This window comes from Arachis hypogaea, chromosome 10, assembly GCF_003086295.3.
Source record: "Arachis hypogaea cultivar Tifrunner chromosome 10, arahy.Tifrunner.gnm2.J5K5, whole genome shotgun sequence".
Taxonomy (NCBI): domain Eukaryota; kingdom Viridiplantae; phylum Streptophyta; class Magnoliopsida; order Fabales; family Fabaceae; genus Arachis; species Arachis hypogaea.
Genome location: NC_092045.1, coordinates 1,735,947 through 1,759,468, shown reverse-complemented (window position 1 = coordinate 1,759,468; position 23,522 = coordinate 1,735,947). Strand labels below are relative to the sequence as shown.

The 23,522-nt window shown below is 29.6% G+C and overlaps 1 protein-coding gene across 6 annotated transcripts; it reads left to right on the top strand.

Moving 5' to 3' along the window:
* Window positions 1–859: 859 nt before the first annotated feature.
* On the top strand, window positions 860–15,437 carry LOC112714497 (GDSL esterase/lipase At1g28590). 6 transcript variants are annotated; one of them, XM_072204394.1, is made up of 7 exons: window positions 860–1,198; window positions 1,384–1,617; window positions 8,648–8,881; window positions 10,329–10,480; window positions 10,570–10,843; window positions 12,543–12,728; window positions 14,388–14,540. In XM_072204394.1, exons 1-7 carry the CDS (start codon window positions 931–933, stop codon window positions 14,414–14,416), a joined length of 1,377 nt encoding a protein of 458 aa, XP_072060495.1. In that variant the 5' UTR covers window positions 860–930; the 3' UTR covers window positions 14,417–14,540. The 6 variants fall into 6 exon arrangements, with proteins under 6 accessions (XP_072060495.1, XP_072060494.1, XP_072060493.1 ...); XM_072204393.1 differs by lacking the exon at window positions 14,388–14,540 and adding an exon at window positions 13,872–14,114; XM_025766104.2 differs by lacking the exon at window positions 860–1,198 and adding an exon at window positions 8,105–8,444 and having other exon boundaries at window positions 1,480–1,617; window positions 13,872–15,437.
* Window positions 15,438–23,522: the final 8,085 nt, after the last annotated feature.

Genomic DNA, 23,522 nt, shown 5'->3' with positions numbered 1-23,522 from the left:
TACCTCTTATTATATATTTCAAATTATTTTATATATGTGCTAATAGTTCATGATTTTAAATTAATTTAAAATTTTATTTGATATTTATATATATGCTTATTTATTAATTTTAATATGATGAATTAATAATTTTATTTAAAAATTTATTTTATAATTTTTTTTCGTATTTTATTTTTTATTTTTATTTTTATTTTATAATAATCTCTATTTAAAAATATGAGTTATATAATAAAAATTATTAAATATTTTTAATTTAATATCTATAATTTTAAATATATAATATTTATAATTTTAAATATATAACATTTATAATCAATAAATTGAAACAGATTTTTTATTATATTACAAATTAATAATTTTTGAATATTTTTTATTTTTAATAAATTGAAACTAATTAAATTTAAAATGTTTGAATTTTTTATAAAATGTGCAGAATTTTGTAGGGTTAAGTGGTTAACAATAAAAATATATATATAAGGATTTGGAATTTATTTTTAAAAGATTGTATAATTTTTAACATTTTAGATCTGAGGTGTACGTTCTCTCATCTATTAATTGCGTGGTTCCATCTATATATTAGGAGAAATATTATTTGTATAATTAAATTAATGACTATATATTTGTATATAAATATATATATGGCTTAATTTATTTTTTATGTATATTTGTTAATATATATTTTATACTAATGATTGATTTTGATGACAGATTTTGATATACACCTAATATAACCTATATATTAATTGTGGATAGTTTATTCGCTAGCTAGTACTACCGATTAAATTAATAATAAAAAGCTGATAGCGATAGAATCCTACCACGGCACAAAATTTCTCATCTATATAAGTCGCTTCGCAGGAGTAAGTTTCATGGTAAGAATATAACACTTGGATTCACTATATCATTAGATTCCCTCATCTTCAGCATTGCATGGCTTCTTCATCATGGGTTTGGTTTCTGGTGGTTCTTGCCGTACACGTGGTTGCCGGGGCAACACCATTATCTTCCTCAAATCGGTGCTACAGAGCAATATATAGCTTCGGAGATTCTCTTGCCGACACCGGAAACTCCAACTATGATACTAATCATACACTCTCTTCATCACAAACTTTGGCATTACACGTGCCTTATGGAGAAACCTTTTTCCATCACCCCACTGGAAGATGGTCTGATGGCCGCCTTATCGTCGATTTCATCGGTAACTAATCCAGACTTTTATTTTAGTTTGTTTGATTTTGTATCTATTTTTTTTTTTAATTTATAGAGCTAATTTTAAAATCTATTGTTCACGGTATTCACAACAATCATTGTGTAACTAACAAAATTCTTATACTATATTATGAAATTAGTTATCCTAAAAATTTAATATATTGGGTTTGGCAGCTGAGAAGATGGGGTTCCCACTGCTGAAGCCGTATCTGGGAATAAAGAGCGGGACGATAAAAGATTGGAAGCCAACGGAGGGGGTGAATTTTGCTGTTGCAGGAGCCACTGCTTTAGATTCAAGCTTCTACTTAGAGAAGGGGATCTCTAATGTTGTTACAAACTACTCTTTGAGAGTGCAGTTACATTGGTTCACAGAGGAGTTGCTCCCTTCTATCTGTCATTCTCCTTCAGGTAACTTTAGATTTCACTTTCAACTTTCAAGTGTTCTAACTACATAAAGTTCTTTTCCCCCAAAATAGAAAAAGTAGGAGGTGAACTCACTTAATCAATGAATATTATAGTGTCTATCACTTTGTACTTAAATTACTAAAAGAAGTAAATAAATTATATTTAATAAATTTTATATGATTTATTTTTTATTTTAAACATTTTATTTTTTACTTTAAAAAGAAAGTTAGGCAATTTAGGCACTATAACAAATGCACCATAGAACTCACTTAATCTTTAAATGTTTTAATAAAATAATTTTTGAAAAAAAAAGTATGAGGAGCCAATGAAATACTTATACAATATTTACAATGGAGATTTATGGAGTATTAGATATATAATCATTAGTGTTATCTTTTCTGATCAACTGAAATTTTTGGGATGAATGATATTATTATATAATATTATAGTACTAAATCCAAAAGATCAAGAGTTCGATCGAGAATGTTCATTTTGTAACTCAATAGCTCATTGTACAAATAGATCATTGTCTTCCTAACAGGATTTTTTTATATAACCTTTAGCTTTATCATCAGTTGATAGAATTATTGAAGTTATTCATTATTTGTATGCTTTTAGTTTCTATTTATTAACTTTTAAGATTCAAATAAAAATAATAAATTTATAATGCTTTTTTTTATAGAGTCTACAAGGATATGCCGAGTAAAAGAAGAGTTAAGTCGAAAAATACTCTCACCAAAGACAATTAATAAATCATAATAAAAGTACTAAATTATTCTCGAAGCATCCAAAAATTTCTCTTATTTCATCTTTTATTTCTATAAACAAAATTACTTATTCTTGATGTTAACTATATCTAATTGATGTGGTATAAAATATTTAAGTTCTAATAAAAAAATAACTTTTTAGGAGGGGTGAAGCACACACCTTAAAACTAAACCAATTTACAAACACACACAATTACAAGGCGAGTAATTAAATTAAACTATGGTCTAATTTTGCAGAGTGTAAAGAAGTACTTGGGAGCTCGTTATTTCTTGTGGGTGAGATTGGTGGCAATGACTTCAACCATCCTCTATTTTTACGCAAGAGTATTGAAGAACTCAGGACATACGTACCCAATGTGATTAATGAAATCTCTTTGGCTATCAGGGTAAGAATTTTAAAAATATATAAAAATGTGACGACAATGTTAAAAAAATGAAAAAAAAAACAGGCAGATAATTAATAAATATTAAATAAAATAAATTTTAGTTAATTTTAATTAATTATTTTTTGTTATTAAATATTTTTGAAAACATAAATATATATTAGAATAAGAGGAGTGTTAAGAGACAGTAAATTTTGTGATTTGTAGTTATCAATTAATTATCATTGGTAATTTCATTCAAAGGTAGAAGATCACTCACTTTAATTTTACTGGTTAAATACGGGCCAAATTTTAATAAAACTGTTGGCCTTCTAAACTTTTCTTTAGAGTAATTGTCTATGCTTCTCCTATACATGGCATATCTTCTTATCGGAAATGAATCTTCTCCAATTTTTTTAACATTTAAGGAAATAAAGTGTAATATCTCATTATTAACTTTATAAATGAGATTAAAAATAAATATAAGAAAGAATAATAAAGAATGAGAGATCATAATTAACATCATCCAATTTTTTTTTCACTGAAAAATATCCACTCCCTTCTTCTCTAGATAAACAGTTTATTTGAATTATTTATTTAACTTTTCATCAATTAATATGGCATAAGTGCTGACATGTATGGTATGACGTTATATCAACCAATCACATACATCTTTGTTTTATTTGAATTCTAACGAATTATATCGTTCATAGTTAATTATTGCAATGAAATATATAATATAGCAAGAAGTAAAATTCCCTGGAAAGTGTGAAATTGTTGGCTGTTATTGTTTTATATATGGTAGTACTGATTTATTTTCAACATTTGAATGTGAAGATATTTGTGCTTAGTGAATCAAATATTTGATAACAAAAAATATTAATTAAAAATAATTTATTATTTTTTATTTTATTTAATATACTCTATAATAAATAAATAAAAAATAAAATAAAATAAAGTATAGGGAGACAATGAAAAAATTAAACAATATAAACAATGGATATACTGAATATTTAATTTAATAGGTATGCAGATGATTATATTGATCATTTTTAATTAGATAATTTTTTTTTTATTCGATTTACTCATGCACAGTTAACAATGGTTGGATGTTCAATTCACTAGGTGTGCATATAGTTATCATAATATTAGGGTTTATGAAGTAAATTGAGGGTAGAGTATTTTTTTACTTTATTGAGTCAATTTTAGAGTCTATTATTCATATTGTCTACAAAAGTCGTTGTTTACCTAACAAAACCGATAAAATAAATATAAATTATGGTTAGTGAATTTTGTATTCTCCCCCTTATGAGTTATGACTTATTTGTCTTAAGGTTGTCGTTTTTGTTGAAGTAGTGTCTGTCTATTTGAGGCTGTCTCTTGATTCTCTGAGCAATTCTTTTTTATTAGTTTAATTTCTATTTCAATTGTAACTTAGTGCGTCCCTGAATCTTTGGTGAATTATATATTTCTTTAATTTTGTGTTTGGTTGGCAGAAACTGATTGATTTGGGAGCTCAAACTCTCCTAGTTCCTGGAAACTTCCCTCTTGGATGCAATTATGTCTATTTGTCAATGTTCAAGACTGAAGATAGTGAAGCATATGATAAAATTGGTTGTCTCAAGTGGTTAAACAAGTTTGCAGAATACTTTAACAGGCAACTTTATGGTGAAATAAATCGACTCCAAGTGCTTCATCCCAATGTCAATATCATCTATGCAGATTATTATCATGCTGCCTTGCAAATATATCAATCCCCCACACATTTTGGTAAATAATATATAACTCCCCATTATCCTTTTTGCTTATATCACACATATGCAAAGTTAATTTCATTAGGAGGATTTTGAGTGTAATTATATATCAATTCATGGTTTTGCAGGATTCAAAGAATCATTACTTAGTGCTTGTTGTCCACCTGCTGGGATTCCAAACAAAATCAAGGGACCAATTGATTGTGGCAAACCAGGAGTTACTGTTGTTTGTGATGATCCATCCCAATTTATTTCTTGGGATGGTTTACACCTCACTGAGGCAGCATATAAATTGATTGCAAAAGGTTTATTAAATGGACCATATACCAATCCTAGTATTGCTAGCTCATGTGATTCAGAAATATAACAATAACATATATATATATCAAATCTATTTGTTTTTAAAGTGTTAGAAGTATATATAGTAGTTCAAACAACTTGTTTTTGAGAGTTTGAAAGGCTTCCATATATATATATATGTTGAGATCATCAACCAAGGTACCACATTTAGTAGCATCCTTAAAGACGCAATTAGATAATTAGATTGAACTATTGGTGTATGTAGTCATATATATACACCTTGTAATTTGAAATTGTTCTTGTAAATTCTAATTTAATTATTCGCTTATTGAATTATGCTTGTATATATTATTTGTATGTTATGTGATTCTTTTTAAATAATAAATTTAAAAAAGATGTAATAATAAATAGTACCAAAGAGAAAAGAAAAGAAAAGAGGGGGGGGGGGGAGAAAAACATTTAAAGAGACAACACGGGCATGCATTAAATTGATGCGTATGTGAATTTAAAATTAATGAATAGTATATATATATAAAGATGGTCAGAAAAAAATTAATATAAAAATTTTAGTTAAAATGTGATTGATGGAATGAAAAAAAAATTGATAGAGATGATATCATCATATATGTTCATATGTTAATATCTATTAGTAGGCCAAACCAAAAATTGTTGAGATTGGACGAGACTTCTTTATTGTCCGCGTGAAGCACGAGGCAATAATTAGTAGGGCTTGTGTATGTAAAACTTTAGAATAAAATATAGGAAATATTCATTTTTAATATTTAATATCAATAGTGGATAACAGAATAATCATCACTATTCAGTTCGTAGTGTGAGTGTGACGCTTCCCACGTTTCACAATCAGCACGCATAAAGCAATTGAGATCAAAGTGGCAGACAACCAAAATCAGTGAAGCTTCAGAAATGACAACACTACTGCCACGGCTTAACCTTCTTACTTTACTATCATCAGCAGTTACCCCAAACAGTTTGAAATAGAAGAAGTCAATCAAAGTTTGTGGTCAAGAATTAGCTAGGTGATTGCTATTTACACTATGTTAAGTTTGTTACACATTTTGCTTCCAGTGTAAGTAGTTATGACAACTTGTACAGTTTGCTATATCTATCAGGTAGTTAATTAGCATTGTAATAATTGAGAGTCTTCGTTATTGCAAGTTTCATTACTCTTTTTTCTTTCGGTAAAAACTCATGTCAAATCAACTTCATGTGAAATTGATATTTAAGAGTTGTTAAGTAAAAATTTAGTCAAATCAGTTAAATTATTTAACGGCTCTTAAATATTAACTTCACGTAAAATCGACTGCATGTAAATTTTCATCTTTTCTCTCACTTTTCTCTGGTTCAACATGCTCTTGGCCACGTGGCTATATTTGTAAAATTACGCTATAAAGATCGAAAGTGATGGGTAACAACCTTTTATGAATAAAAGAATTGTGACCATGGAACATCTGGTGAGGTAGGTGACGACTGATGACGATGCGTGATACCGTACTGTTTTAAAATTGAGCAATGATATTCATCTGACTATGTTCTATATTGATGAAAATAGCAAAAAAGATTGCTTGCTTTAATTTGTTAAGCGAGAATTACAATAGTAGAAATGGCATGTGTGAATTGTAGCTAACAGACTTATAAATTTTAGAATTTATAAATGAAAAATATCTTGATCAATATTTTATTTTTATATTATTGATGTTTAGAGTATTATTAAAAAATAATGAATTTTATTTTTTATATAATATTATTTTGTATATATATTTTACTTATAAAATTATTTTATATCAATGAAAATCATCATAATATGATATGATGTATTTAAAACATGTATAAATAAGAGTTGACTAAACACTCAAATTGGTCTAAAAAAATTAGAATGAACACTTTACTCAACAATTTTTTATTTTTTGGACGAGGTATACTACACATATAAGTCTTTTTTACTTACAAGTCTTACAAGTTCAATAAAACACACGCATTACACTTAATTAACGCATTACACACTTCCATATTCAAGAGTAAATAAAACGCACGTTATTCAACAACTTCCTATTTCCAAAGCGCGCTATTCACCATGCATTATGAACGACTCTTCTTCTTCTTCCTCCATAAAAACAATTTTCTTGCCAAATTTGAAGATAATGGAACTTCAGAAATACACCCAAACGATTACAGAAATACACCCAAAGGATTACAGAAATTCACCCAAACGATTATAGAAATACATCCAAACGATTATGAAAAGAAGAAGAAGAAGAAGAAGAAGAGGAAGAAGAAAAAGAAGAAGAACGTAGACCTTGCATCGTGTTTTTGGGGTTTATTCGTTAATTAACTTGTAAAGTATACAAGCCCTAACGACTTGTATGCAGAGCTTTTCTCTTTTTGGATAGATTAATATATATCACTTTCAGTTAAATTTTCAATGTCAAATAAATAATTTGTTTAAAAAAATTTATTATAAAATAATTAATTTTAAAATATATTATTATAAGACAAATTAATTTCATTTAAAATAATGAAAAGACCAATGTTTCATTATAGTAGTTTTAGAGAATTTTTAGAAAACAAAAATTTGTTAAAAATTAAAATGTTTGATCTAATTTGTTTTTGTAAATGTGCGTGTTTACTCATAAGTAGAATTTAATTTTGATAAAAACTAGGATAAATTATTTTCATTATAGATTTCGTAATACAATCAATGTATTGATATAATATATTCTACAATAATAACTATAAAGTGGTAGGTGTAGCATTGAAGTTATATGTAACACAGACATTTTTAATTTGGTACCATATATAACTGAATACTTTTACATATTTGTCTAAGATTAACTTAAGGTATTAATAAAAAATGAGAAAAAAAAACTTTACAAACTTTAATATACATAATTTATTTTATTTTTATCACAATTTACAACTGCTAGAAATATGTAAATCATTATTAAAGTCAATAAGTTATTTATAAAAAAATATTAACGAAAATTCATTTTATTGACAATTACTACGGTTCAGGTGAAAATGATTCCTAAAAAATAACGTGTATATGTTAGGTGGTGTGTCAATTTTATGGTAAATAATTAATATGTATGTAGAGTGCAATACTATACTATCAATAAATATTATTATTCTTTATTAGTATTTGATTAATAATAATTTATATTTATATTTATAAAAAATTTATATATAATAAATATATAATTTATATATACAAATTCGAGTCTTCTATTTTTTGTTAAAAAAAATATTAAAACTGAGTGTCATAATTGCTACGGTGATTGTGGTCGTAAAGGATTATAAAAGAGCAAAAGAGGAGGCACTGAGAGAATTGGAGGTGTGAGAGGGACAGCACATGGCTTCTTCATGGCTCAAGTTTTTGACAGCACCGCTTCAGCTTCTTATCGTCCTCCTCCACGTGGCTGCTTCTTCCTCCATTTCCAGCCGCTGCTTCACAACCATATACAGCTTCGGAGATTCCATTGCCGACACCGGAAACTTATACTTTGACATTAACACCGATCATCACATACCACCGTCGCAATCTCTCGTATTAAACCTTCCTTATGGTGAAACCTACTTCCATCACCCAACTGGAAGATGGTCTAATGGCCGCCTTATCATCGATTTCTTTGGTAACATCTCGCTCGATCTTCTCCTTAATTATATTCTTTTATATTTTGTAATCATCAATTGGCTATCAACAGTATTTTTAATAGTATAAAATTATATATCATAATAAAAAATCACTCACTTTTCTTTTGATAGTTAAATATTGGCCACAAAATACAAAAATTCTTAATCCCGTAAACTTTCTCATATATGTATGTGTATATAGCTGAGCACATGGGAATTCCGCTGCTGAAACCATACTTGGGAATCAAGAATGGCAAGATAAGAGATTGGAAGCCGATGGAGGAGGGAGTCAACTTTGCAGTTGGAGGTGCCACTGCTTTAGATCCCAGCTTCTTCGTGGATAAGGGTATAAATGATATTGCCACCAACTATTCTCTCGGAGTGCAGCTAGATTGGTTCCAACACTTGCTTCCTTCCATTTGTAATTCTTCTTCAGGTAATCATTTTTCCTTTTTCTCTCCCACTCTTCCTTCAGATTACAAATATTGAAATATTATCATTTTGGTTTAATATTTTGTTAATAATAATTTATATTTATATTTATTTAAATTTATACACATAAATCAATATAATTTATACTCATATTTTTTAAAATTTATACTTATAAATTAATAAAATTTATTTATTAAAAATAATTTAATATTTATAATAATGAAATAATAACTAAAATTACTGAACTACTACAGTCTTCTTTACAAAATAATAACATCATTAGTAGTTGCTATTAAACCACTAAAATTTAGTTTGGATAAACAGTTTAATTAAATTCTTTTTGAAAAATAATTTAAATAATAAATAACCATATTAAAAGTAGTTTATAAATAAGTTATTTTATATTTAAATTTTTAATTTTAAAAATATTTATTTAAAAAAATATAATAAAAAAATTTTTATTATAAAAGAAGTCATTTTTTAACTTCTTTATAAATTTTTAAATAACTTATTAAAAAACTGCAATTTAATTTTAAAAATTATATCAGACATTAATATTACTATTCTTTATAAGTCAAAAGTTTAAAGATATTACTTTTAAAACTTTTTAAATAGACCTAATAATATCAAGAAAGAAAATATTTTATAAGCGATTTCGTTTTGGATTCAATAATTGTTTTATGGCAAAGAAAATTATATTTTACCTAAAAAGTAAAAATTATCTTCAACAATAACATGATGTGAATTAAAGAAAAGCAGATAAATAAATAAAACAAAACATCAACAATTTTTTTGGGGAGAAGGCCACGACATAAAAAAGTAATTATTACTTTCTACGAAAAGAGTTTTTTTTTTTTTTTTTGGGAGTGTTGACAAGTCAAATTAAACAAACGAACCCACTACTATACTTTTCATTATTCATTATGGTTGGACCTGAAGAATTAATTTATTTTCGTTTTTAGATGGGTGGTGTAAGATTTTCTTTTTTATTATTTATGATTGTGTGTTTTTTTTTAATTCAATTAATACTTAATTGTTTTATGCATGCTATTATCAATATATATTTTCACGTTAAAGTTTAATATATTAGAGTTAATAAAAAATGACATTCAAATACATGGTTATTATTTCTACAAATAATAGATTTGGTTTGATATTACATCTTTGATCACATATATATTTTTTCAAAAATATTTTTATTAATTTTAATACTTTTAATATAAAAATGATTTAATTATAAAATTAAAAATAATTTAAAAATTTAATTAAAAAAATATAAATACCTAATTAAAATTTTGATAAGACTACGTAAACTAACCAACTAATTAAACCTAATAATAACAAAAGAAAACTAATAAGTCGATGCAATATGAACAGCAGAATAGCTTAACTGTTTTTGGCAGTACTTAAAATATAAGTAAGGAGCAAATTAATATGATCTTATTTTGCAGGCTGTAAAGAAATTCTTGGAAAGTCTTTGTTTTTTGTTGGGGAGATTGGTGGCAACGATCTCAACCATCCTCTCTTTCAGTATACGAGTGTAGATGAAATAATGAGGACGTATGTGCCAAATGTGATAAATGAAATCTCTTCAACTATCAATGTATGTAATATTTTATTATTGAAATACAAATATAAATACGTGCTACTATAACACATAATCGTCTCATTATTTTATATAATCGCTTTCAGAAATTAATTGATGTGGGGGCTCAAACTCTATTGGTTCCCGGAAACTTTCCTCTTGGATGCTCTTTCTTCTATTTGAATATATACCATACTACTGACATGGGAGAGTATGATCATGCTGGTTGTCTCAAATGGTTAAATAAGGTTGCTAAAGATTACAACAAGAAGCTTTATGCTGAACTCAATCGACTTCAAGTGCTTCATCCCCATACAAACATCATTTATGCAGATTATTATCATGCTGCCTACTCATTATATCAATCTCCAAGCCTATTTGGTGCATAACTCATCTCTTATCTTTCTTTTGCTTATTGTATTGCTTATTTTGTTTAAAAGTTTAACCAGAGAGTATTTTTTCCAGTAATTTTTTTGAAATTATTTTTTATCTTAAATTTCTAATTCTAAATTTTAAATTTTAAATTCTAAATCTTAACCTTAATAAATTTGGATTGGTGAAAATTATCTCATTTATTCTTTTAAATAATTGTCGAAAATTCAAATACTACTCTAAAATTAGTTATTAATCTATTAAATTAGTGATATCATAAAAAAAATCCTAAAATATATATGTACTAGTATTTTTATCTGTAAAAATATTATAGGAGTATAAATCTTTTAAAATTATGTCAGTTTTGTCCTGATATGACATTGTAGATTATGACACAAAAGATTTATAGAATCAAACTACTTTTACAAAAAGGTTGTAGGGGATAAAAGTCTTCGTCGACTAAGAAGGCCAGAATCTCGCCATAAATAAAAAAATAAAAATATTAAGATTTTTAGTTATTATTTTTATGTGAAAGAGTTTAATTTTTTACTAATAATTAATTTTAATATTTGTTATCTAAAATTTGAAAAAAATTAGCATGTATAGTTTTATATTTAATTAGGTGTTAAGTTTGTTGTATAAATAAAAATAATTAATTTTTATATTTGCTATTTAAAAGTATTTTTTTCTCTATATGTATCTAAAAATATAATTAAACATAAAAGATTATACTGATACTTATAAAATTAATTAAAAATTAATTTTTTTAACAATATAATTGAATCTCAATTCTAATTTTTAATTATAACATTAATATTTTTTTAAATTATATGTAATAAATATTTGAAAAAAATAATAAAAAAAATATATAAATTAAAAAGATAAGCGGTGAATATTTAAAATTAAATAAAAAATAAAAAAATATGTATATAATAATAATATTTTTATTTAAATTATATTATTTTATTAATTTATTTTTTGTAGAACAAAAGATAAGGAAAAATAGAAAATAAAAAAAGAGAGAAAAAGATAAAGAATAAGAGAGAAAATTTGTTAATTTTAGAAAAAAATTATTTTAATTGTAATAAAAAATATTTGGTGACATATTTTGATTTGTTAAATTATTAATATAATATATAAAATATAAATTATATATAGAGTAAGAAGGATAGATAAAAATAGAAAAAGAGAGAGAAGTAGATAAACAAATGTAAGAAGAGAGTTTATTAATTTTAAAAAAAAATATTTTTTCTCAGTTTTAATAAAAAAATGTCATGTGATAGTTTTTAGTTATTAAATTAATTAGTTAATAATATATAATATAATTATATTTTAATTTTTAAATTTGTAATTAGTCATTATTGATAATGATATATAAGATAAATAGAATAAGTGAAAGAATAAAAAAAATTTTTAATTTAAAAAAAATTTAGTTCAATTATAATAAAAAAATAATACGTGACACATTCTAATGGTAAACTTAATAATATAAAATAATAGAGTTTTTGCGATCTCCTTGAGATTATTCACCGGTCAACACATGCATGTGTTTCATGTGGTGGTTATTTAATTTTGGCTTCCAATATAATGTACTATCCCATGTTTTGTTTATTATTTCCTATATAATATTAGATTTACAATACAATGGAGGATCTCGTGGTTAATTAATTATCAATAATTGTACTGTTGTTTCTTCGTGCTAACGCAGGATTCACAAATTCAACTCATGATGCTTGTTGTGTTCCCGAAAATGTGAATAATAATTACGATTCATCGGTGCGTTGTGGAGATCCAGAGGTGATTGCTTGTGATGATCCATCCAAATATATTTCATGGGATGGTGTACACTTAACTGAAGCAGCATATAAATGGATTGCCAAAGCTCTATTGAAAGGTTTATACACTAAGCCTAAAATTAGTATCTCATCGTCATGTGATTCAATGATATGATGTTACCATATTTACCCTAGTTTTGGTATGTATATATATATTAGCTAGTAAAAACTCTGATGAAGTCGACTTTACGTGAAATTGATACCTAAGAGCCAATAGATAATTTAATTAATTTGACTAAATTTTTACCTAACAATTCTCAAATATTAATTTCACGTGAAATCGTGTGCACATAAGTTCGACCATATTAGCTGCTATGTTTAATTTAGAGGTTTTAATATTAAACTCTACCATACCTTGAGACCAGCCATTGTCCTGTAGTGTTATATTAATTACTACTGCGTAAGAATTGAGAACAATAATATATTATTTGTAATATAAATGTAATCAAATTGAGTATGTGGTTGGTGTGTTGATAAGCATTACCCTAAGGCTCCAATCAAATGCTAAGAGGTCTTAGCAAAGTAAGAATTTTAAATTATTTCAGATAATTATTCTTTACGTCCTTATCATGGCCGACCTTGGACTTCCTTAATTTTTCTGTAATGGCTAAAGCTTCCAAAAAGAAGTGCAAGAATTAATAAGTTTATTAAACAACTTAAAAATTAACTTTGAATCATTCACTAATTAAATAAAATTATTTATTATATTTATCTATCATTTTTATTTTAATTGCCTAAATTTTTGGATATATCATTGTGTACTTGTACAAAAGATATATGCGTATTTATTTATGTTTTAATAAAATGTGCTACTCATTAATATTAACAATTGAAAATAATAAAAATATTAATATAAAAAGGATGGAGATATTTCGATTCATACAAGTTCAAGATGAATAATTGAGCATAAATTTTTAAGGGTCAATAATTGACAAAACCATTAGTTTCTTGCAGTAAATAACGATGAAAACGCACGTATAATTGTTTTTATAGAAAATTGATACTTAAAAATTATTATATTTTAATTTAGTTAAATATATTAAATCATCTAATTTTACAGTTAATTATTAATTTTACGTTGATAAATTTAGAAAACTCTAATTTAATTTGATGATGAATAAATATTATTAATTTAATTAAAATTACAAAATTATCAATTTGATTTTAATTAATATGTATTGATTGATAATTTTATTGTGCAGGTCATATATATGTTGATAAAGAGGCCCAATTGTGTTAAGAAAATGTTTTCAGCCTTGTGCACTTTTGATATATTAAATGGCTGAATTATGATTATGTTAATTGGACCGGAATAAGTATAAACAAGTCCAAAATAAAATTTTGATGCAAAACCAAAAGGCTTGGTCCGAAAGAAAAATGGAATTGGGAGACTATGGTTAAGTTACTCTTTTATTTAAAGTAATAAAACCCAATTCATTGATTCATGGCTGCATGCTTCCAAGGGATTTCTTTCTTCATCTTGTGGTGGAATTCAAATTTTATTAAGTGAAGTTAATGCAGACCTTGAAAACATGAAAGAAAAAAATATCAAAGTGATTTGATGGCACTAAATGTAGCTTACACACTACTATACAAGAAGCATGGAGAGTTGATCTTAATTAATTTCTTTTTGATAACACTCATTATATCCATTGCATTATCTTTTCTCTTGCTACTCTCTTCTCTCTCTCTCTCTCTCTCTCGGTCATTTCCATCAGAAAACATGGAAGCATTAGCAAGCTACTAACAAGAAGAAGAAGGAGTCAGTAAAAAGACCATTGTAATGATGGCAAGAAAAAGAAAACAAAAAGTATGCTGTGGCTGAGATCTTCACCAAAGGAGGTAAGATTTGGTAAGTAAGCTCAACCTCTCCATACCAAAAATGGAAGAAGAATATCTCAGTCAGAGAAAGAAGATCTTAGAGGGATGGCTCGTCTCTGCTTTTAGGTTCACTCATCACAGAAGGTAGCTAGGGTGGCTACGTGAAGGAGGTAGCAAAAGTGGAGCAGGAGGAGCTGTCATGCATCAAGAAGCATCAAGGGCTAGGGAGTCCTTCTTGGAGTGCAAGCAAGGAGGGATGGCTTGGATTGATGAAGCTTGGTGTAAAGGGAAGATACAGAGGTAATTGCATGTTGGTTAAAGCATTCGGTTTCCTCTCCTCTCTTTCTGGTCGAACCAGTTTTTCTTGAAGAAGAAGAAGTTTAGCTTGGTTTATTTGGTTTCAATCGTGGAGGCTTCCCCCTATATAAATAAGGGAGAACAGCCAGGGTTTGAAGCAAGGAGTGAGAGTGCAAAGCACAGGGTTCTCAGAGCTACCTAAGCTAACAGAAGTTCTTCTCCTTCAATGTATTCTGTTTTGTATTTTTCTATTTAATTTTGTCTGTCTTGAGTCTCATGGAAAAAGGCAAACAATGAGGCTAGTATGAAAAAGTCATAGAGCGAAAACAGGCAGACAGTGCAAAATTAAAAGAAAAAGCCATAGAAGTCCTTAGAGGTCCTTTGTACATCTGTGTTGTGTATCATGATTCTGTGGGAATCCCCTTGTAAGTTGGGTTAGCACTTTACAGTTGAAAGCTTGGCAGTGACCAAGTCAAGTTCAGGATTGGGTTTATATTCTGGACTTGTCCCGGATAGGAAGGGTAGTTCCTAGGGAGAATTGGTGTATGTAATCAAATATGATTATAGTGAAATTCCATCATTGTTGTGATGGAGACTGGATGTAGGCTGCATTGCACTTAGCAGCTGAATCAGGATATATCTTGGTGTAATTCTCTCTCTTCTACTCCATTTCTGTTTCTGCTGCACAGAAAATAAAACTAAAAAATATATCGTGCCGTGTTCCAAGATAAAAAGAAAAAGTTTCGTGGTTGGATACGAGACAAAAATAAAAAAGTCTATCCAGAAGTTGTTTCAAAGACCAGCAAGTGTTATTAAGTAAAAAAGGGGCTAAGATTCAACCCCCTCTTCTCTTAGCCACTGTAAAACCATCAATTGGTATCAGAGCTTGGTCTCAAAGAGATCAAGCTTTGCAACTTGGAGAAAAAGATCCAGATGGCAGAAAATAGTCGCTCTAATCTGGTGTCCTATAACCTGACAGAAGGACAGTCAAGCAACAGACCTCCTCTTTTCAATGGGAAAAATTACACCTATTGAAAGGAGAGAATGAAGATTTTTGTGCAAGGAGTGGACTACAGACTTTGAAAAATTATTCTGGAGAGTCCTCAATTTTCAACCACCACAAGTGCCGAAGGAGTAATCTCTCTCAAACCTAAAGCAACTGGACCGAAGAAGACAGAAAGAAGGTGGAGCTCAATGCCAAGGCTGTCAACTTGCTCAACTATGCTATCATCTTCGAGGAATATCAACGGGTATCACGATGCACAATGGCAAAGAAAATTTTGGACAAACTTCAAATCACACATGAAGGAACCACCATAGTGAAGAAGACTCGGATAGACATGTTAAACAGAGAGTATGAAATGTTTGCAATGAAGGAAGGAGAATCTATTGATGAACAGTTCGAAAGATTCAACATCATTATTGTTGGCTTAGATGCTATGGGAATTACGTATCCTGATTCTGTGCTTGTGAGAAGAGTTTTGAGATGTCTCACTAAAGAGTGAGAAACTAAAGCATTAATCATTTCTGAGAGCAGTAGTTTAGATTTCATGACATATGATGACTTGAGAGGAAACCTACTTGCTTTTGAAAACACTTATTTGAAAAAAGATTAAAAAAAAAGAATTACTTTTACATCTGTTACTAACCCCCTGGATGATGAATCCAATAATAATTCCTCTGAAAATGAATTTGTGTTGTTTCCCGAAAAATTCAGGAAAATGGTGAAGTTCAAGGAAAGAGGCAAGGGAAGCAGCTCAAGAAAATAAAAGAAAGATTTCAGCAATGTAACATGTTACAACTGCAAAGAGACTGGGCATTTTAAATCTGATTGTCCTAAATTGAAGAAGGAAGAGAAGCCAAAGAGAGGAAAGAAAAAGGGACTGATGGCTTCATGGGAGGACTTGGAAAATGACTCAGATGATGATGAAGAATCCGAAACCAAGTCATAACCATGTCTCATGGCAGATCACATTGATAAGGTAATCTTTCACAACCCTGACACTGAAGATCTCCATCTTATGATAGACCACCTTTCTGAAAAAATTAGATGTTTTCTGCTTGAAAACCAAGATCTTGAGTAACAAATTACCATCTTAAAAGCTGAAAATGGTTTTCTCAAGGATAAGCTAAGGGAGGCCGAAACTGCTTGTGATCTTGTTGAAGAAAATAAGCAGTTAAAAGCCCAACTTAGAAGCTGTGAAAGTGACCATTCTGTTGTTGCATATGTAAACTGTTTTAAAGAAAATGAAGAGTTTCTGAAAAAGATTGAAAATCTTGAAAATGACTTAGCCAAGTTTACTCAAAGTTCTGAAAATTTAAATCAAATCTTAGCTAGTCAAAAATCATTGTATGATAAAGCTAGCTTGGGGTTTCACAAGAATTTCAAATCTGTTGAAAAATCTTATTTTAAAAACATAGCCTCATCTTCAAATGATACAAGGCTTCAAAACCCAACAAGTTGTAACAAAACAGCAACTCCAAAGTTTTGTAGACTATGCAACCGAAATGACCACTTTCCCATTCAATATTTTTTTGGTGAAAGAATGATTGGAGACAAAATTTACAAAGTTGTTTTTGACTACAATGGCTTGAGACATAGGAGATGGTTTAACATGAAAGGATCCAAGAAGATTTGGATACCTAAGGTCACTTGAGCTCATTTTGTAGGTTTGTCTAGTATCCAAGCGGAAAGACAATATGTGGTAATATGGACAGTGGATGTTCTAGGCATATGACAAGAAAGGCAACCTTCTTCATAAAGCTTGATGAATATGATAGAGGGTTTGTCACTTTTGGTGATGATGGTAAAAGAAAAATAGTGGCCATTAGAAAAGTTGGTAAAAGTTTTTCTTCTTGTATAAATAATGTTCTTCTTGTTGATGGTCTGAAACATAATTTACTTAGTGTTAGCCAATTGTATGATCTTGGCTTTGAAGTTGTTTTTAGAAAGTTTGTGTGTTTGGTTGTATGTGAAAAATCTAGAGATATTTTGTTTGAGGCTAAAAGGTGTAATAATATGTATGAATTAACTCTTGAGGATTTAAAGGATAAAAAAATAACATGTTTTACCTCTCTTGAATCAGAAAAATGGCTATGGCATAAGAAATTGGGTCATACTAGCATGTACCAAATTTCTAAACTAGTTAAGAAAAATTTGGTAAGAGAAATTCCAAATATTAAATTTGATAAGGATCTTACTTGTGATGCTTGTCAATTAGGTAAACAAGTAAAATCCTCTTTTAAAGCAAAAGATGGAATTTCAACCAAGAGGCCATTAGAGATGTTACACATTGACCTATTTGGACCAACAAGAACTCAAAGTTTAGGAGGAAAACACTATGGCTTAGTGGTGATGGATGATTACTTTATATTCGGTTGGGTACTTTTTCTTACTCATAAAAATGATGCTTTTCATGCCTTTTCAACCCTTTGCAAAAGAATTCAAAATGAAAAAGATTTAAAAGTTGCCCATTTGAGAAGTGATCACGGAAAGGAATTTGAAAACCAAAACTTTGAAAAATTCTGTGATGATTTTGGAATTGCTCATAATTTTTCATGCCCTAGAAAACCTCAACAAAATGGGGTTGTTGAAAGAAGGAATAGAAGCCTTTAAGAGATGACTTGGGCTATGTTGTGTGAAAATGAGGTTTCAAAATTTCTATGGGCTGAAGCTGTGAATACAGCTTGTTATATTTTGAATAGGACCATAATTAGAAAAGGGTTGAAGAAAACTCCTTATGAGCTATGGAAAGGAACCCTCCTAATCTTAAGTATTGTCATGTTTTTGGATGCAAATGTTTTGCGCTTAATAACAAAGAAAATCTTGGTAAATTTGATCCAAAATCATATGAGGGAATGTTTGTTGGATACTCCACCACTAGCAAAGCTTATAGAATTTACCTCAAAGAGCATAGAACCATAGAGGAATCCATACATGTATCATTTTGTGATTCTAATTCAATTCTGAGTGCTGTGATAGATAATGATTCAGATTATGAAGATGTTGTCAATAAAGAAACCAATGAAGAAAATTCCAAGTCTGTTCAAAATGAAGAATCTGTCCGTCTAGTTTTGTCTCGTCAGAATGGAGAAGACATTTCCATTTTGTCTCCTGAGCTAGCAAGAGAATCTGGAACAGAGTAACCCACAGAAGCTCATCAAAGCTCAACACCACTCTGAAAGCCAAGAGAATGGAAGTCCATGAGGGGTTATCCTCATGGCTTTATCATTGGTGATCCCTCTCAAGGTGTAACAACAAGATCCTCAACAAAAAGGCAATCCGAACCTAGCAATTTTGCCCTCTTGTCATAAATAGAGCCCAACAATGTAAAACAAGCTCTTGAAGATCCATCATGGGTCAAATCTATGCAAGAAGAGTTTGCTCAATTTGACAAAAATGAGGTTTGGACACTAGTACCTCATCCGGATGGTAAGAAAGTCACGGGTACTAAGTGGGTTTTTAAAAATAAACTTGGTGAGGATGGAAAAGTTGTTTGTAACAGGGCTAGATTAGTGGCCCAAGGTTACGATCAAGAAGAAGGTATAGATTTTGATGAGTCTTTTGCTTCGGTAGCTAGAATGGAAGCAATTAGGTTGCTTCTTGCCTATGCTGCCCATAAGGGTTTCAAAATGTTTCAAATGGATGTTAAATGTACTTTCCTTAATGGCTTTATGATAGAGAAGTGTATGTGGCACAACCCCCCGATTTTGAAGATAAAAAATTTCCAAACCATGTTTTCAAACTCTCTAAGGCTCTTAATGGACTTAGACAAGTTCCAAGAGTTTGGTATGAAAGGCTTAGTGCCTTGTTGGAAAATCAATTTCAAAGGGGTACCACGGATACTACTTTATTTATTAAAGCATCTAATGATGATATTCTCTTAGTTCAAGTTTTATGTGGATGACATTGTGTTTAGATCGGCCAATGAGTCCTTGTGTGAAGAGTTTGGAAAACTCATGACTAGTGAGTTTGAAATGAGTTTAATGGGAGAGCTAACTTTTTTTCTTGTTCTCTAAATTAAACAAACTCCTAGTGGCACCTTTATTCACCAAGGAAAGTATGCACTATAACTAATCAAGAAATTTGGCCTAGAAAATTCTAAACCAATAGGAACACCAATGCATCCTAACACTAAACTTGAAAAAGATGATAATGGAAAAGATGTGGATGAAACAAGGTATAGAGGAATGATAGGTTCACTCATGTACCTTACCTCCTCTAGACCGAATATTATTCAAAGTGTGGGTGTATGTTCAAGTTTTCAATCTCACGCAAAAGAATCCCATTTTTTAGCCGTTAAGCGCATCATTAGATACATTAAGGGAACTAGTGATTATGGCTTATGGTATCCAAAACCTGATGAGTTTTGTGCTGTAGGATTTTGTGATGCAGATTATGCGGGAGATCGGGTGGATAGAAGAAGCACATCGGGCATGTGTTGCTTCCTTGGAAGCTCACTCAACATGTGATCAAGCAAGAAACAAGCCACAGTAGCTCTATCCACAGCCGAAGCTGAATATATCTCTGCCTCTGCTTGTTGTTCACAATTAATATGGTTAAAAACTCAATTAGAGGATTACAAATTAAAGATCAATAGTATACCCTTGTTTTGTGACAATATGAGTGCCATAAATATTTCAAAAAATCATGTTTTGCACTCAAGAACAAAGCACATTGAAATAAAATATCATTTCATTAGAGAACATGTGCAAAAGGAAACTATTGATATTTAATTTGTAAAATTCGAAGATCAACTTGCGGATATTTTCACTAAACCCTTGTGTGAAGACAGATTCTGTACTTTGAGAAGTAATTTGGAAATGATAGAATTATATTCTATCAATAACTTGTGAATTTTCTGATTCTGTGTGTTTTTGTCTCGTAAAAAAACAGAAGACAAATTTTGAGCTGTGATAAATGGGCCATGAGACAAGGGAGACAGCACTTGCATTAAATATCTTGGGCCCCAAAAATCTATTTGATCTTTGTCTGGCCCGTTTTCTGTTTAAAGTTGCCTTAATCATGATCTTGGAGGGCTACTCGAAAACTAGCCTTTGAAAATGAAAAGGCTTAGACCAAATACCAAGAACAAGTAGGCTTGATGCTTCAAAACTTTGAAGGTGAGATGAGGGCTGGTGACAAGAATGCTCACTCTGAATCGGAATACAATCTCTCGGATGATTAATATGTTTTCTGGATTCTGGTTTCATTTGGTTCTTTTTGAACTTTTGTTAGCTATTTTGGTACCTTTTGTGATACTCTGTTAAACACTTGGTTACTTTGGATGTTGGTTATATTTTGGGATATTTTGTTGCCAATGTTATTTTTTGCAGGTGAGCCCCTTTGATGAAAAAAAGGAGGGAGAAATGGCTAAAAAAATTGAAATTAACAGGGAATGAAATCTTTTAATGATTCATGATCACCCTTGTTTCATGTTTCAATTATTTGTGGTAGTGATTTGGTTGATAATTTGTTTGATGCACTTGATTTATTTTGTTATGATTGCTTCCTTATGGTTTAATAATTTTTTGGCAGTTTCTTTAAGCTTTGAGATGTAAATAAATTCTGATAGTTGCTGTGTTTTGAGATGATCATGCTTGATTAAAAATATTTTTCTTGCTATGATAATTTTATTCTGATATGTTGGCTGGAAAATATTTTCAAATAACTTGAACAATAATTTCTTAAAACATCAAAAATATTTTTGGTTGATATATACTCAATTGCTTTGTGTGAGTTTGAGCAGAAAATCAATTTATGATATAACAAATGAGTTTTGCTTATCACTCCAATTCTGCTCATAATTCAAGCCATTCAACATCCTACATGTAATATGTTGAATAATATTGCTGCCTTAGACTTGATAAAAATTGTTACAGGTATAAAGCTTTCCTTGGTAAAATAGCAGACATTAAGGGGGAGCCATGTAACAATTGGAAAGGAAAGAATCCAAGTATTTAAAGGGAGTTACTCTAATCCTTGATTTTTTTTCCATTTCAATTTTTAAATAATGTTTGTCATCAAGAGGGAGATTGATGAATTTAAAAAACTCTAATTTAATTTGATGATGAACAAACATTATTAATTTAATTAAAATTACAAAATATCAATTTGATTTTAATTAATATATATTGATTGATAATTTTGTTGTGCAGGTCATATATATGTTGGTAAACAAGTCCAATTGTGTTAAGAAAATGTTTTCAGCCTTGTGCACTTTTGATATATTAAGTGGCTGAATTATAATTATGTTAATTGGGCCAGAATAAGTACAAACAAGGCCAAAATAAAATTTTGATGCAAAATTAAAAGGCTTGGTTCGAAAGAAAAATAGAATTGGGGTACTATGGTTAAGTTACTCTTTTAAAGTAATGAAACCCAATTCATTGATTCATAGCTGCATGCTTTCAATGGATTTCTTTTTTCATCTTGTGGTGGAATTCAAATTTTATTAAGTGAAGTTAATGCAGATCTTAGAAACATGAAAGAGAAAAGTGTCAAAGTGATTTGATGGCACTAAGTGTAGCTTACACACTACTACACAAGAAGCATGGAGAGTTAATCTTAATTAATTTTTTTTGATAACACTCATTATACCCATTGCATTATCTTTTCTTTTTCTACTCTTTTCTCTCTCTCTCTCTCGGTTATTTTCATAAGGAAACATGGAAGCATTAGCAAGCTACCAACAAGAAGAAGAAGGAGCCAGTAAAAAGACCATTGTAATGATGGCAAGAAAAAAGAAAACAAAAAATATGCTGTGGCTGAGATCTTCACCAAAGGAGGTAAGATTTGGTGAAGTAAGCTCAACCTCTCCATACCAAAAATGAAAGAATAAGATCTCGGTCAGAGAAAGAAGATTTTAGAGGGATGGTTCGTCTCTGCTTTTGGGTTTTCTCATCACAGAAGGTAGCTAAGGTGGCTACGTGAAGGAGGTAGCAAAAGTGGAGCAGGAGGAGCTGTCATGCATCAAGAAGCATCAAGGGCTAGGGAGTCATTCTTGGAGTGCAAGCAAGGAGGGATGGCTCGGACTGATGAAACTTGGTGTAAAGGGAAGATACAGAGGTAATTGAATATTGGTTAAAGCATTTGGTTTCCTCTCCTCTCTCTCTGACCGAACTGGTTTTTTTGATGAAGAAGAAGTTTAGCTTGGTTTATTTGGTTTCAACCGTGGAGACTTCCCCCTATATAAATAAGGGAGAATAGCCAGGGCTTGAAGCAAGGAGTGAGAGTGCAAAGCACATGATTCTCATAGCTACCTAAGCTAACAGAAATTCTTCTCCTTCAATGTATTTTGTTTTGTATTTTTCTGTTTAATTTTATCTGTCTTTAGTCTCATGGAAAAAGGCAAACAGTGAGGTTTGTATGAAAAAGCCATAGAGTGGAAAAAGGCAGAGAGTGCAAAATTAAAAGAAAAAGCCATAGATATCCTTAGAGGTCCTTTGTACATCTGTGTTGTGTATCATGATTCTGTGAAAATTTCCTTATAAGTTGGGTTAGCACTTTACAGTTGAAAGCTTGGCAGTGACCAAGTCAAGTTCAGGATTGGGTTTAGATTTTGCATTTGTTCCGGATAGGAAGGGTAGTTTCTAGAGAGAATTGGTATATGTAATCAAAGATGATTATAGTGAAATTCCATCATTGTTGTGATGGAGACTGGATGTAGGCTGCATTGCACTTAGCAGCCGAACCAGGATATATCTTGGTGTAATTCTCTCTCTTCTACTCCATT

Coding starts and splice junctions, on each gene's coding strand:
- LOC112714497 (XM_072204392.1), top strand. CDS start 931: ATGGCTTCTTCATCATGGGTTTGGTTTCTGGTGGTTCTTGCCGTACAC. Junction 8,882..10,328: donor CATTTGTAATTCTTCTTCAG/GTAATCATTTTT, acceptor CTTATTTTGCAG/GCTGTAAAGAAATTCTTGGA. Junction 10,481..10,569: donor AAATCTCTTCAACTATCAAT/GTATGTAATATT, acceptor AATCGCTTTCAG/AAATTAATTGATGTGGGGGC.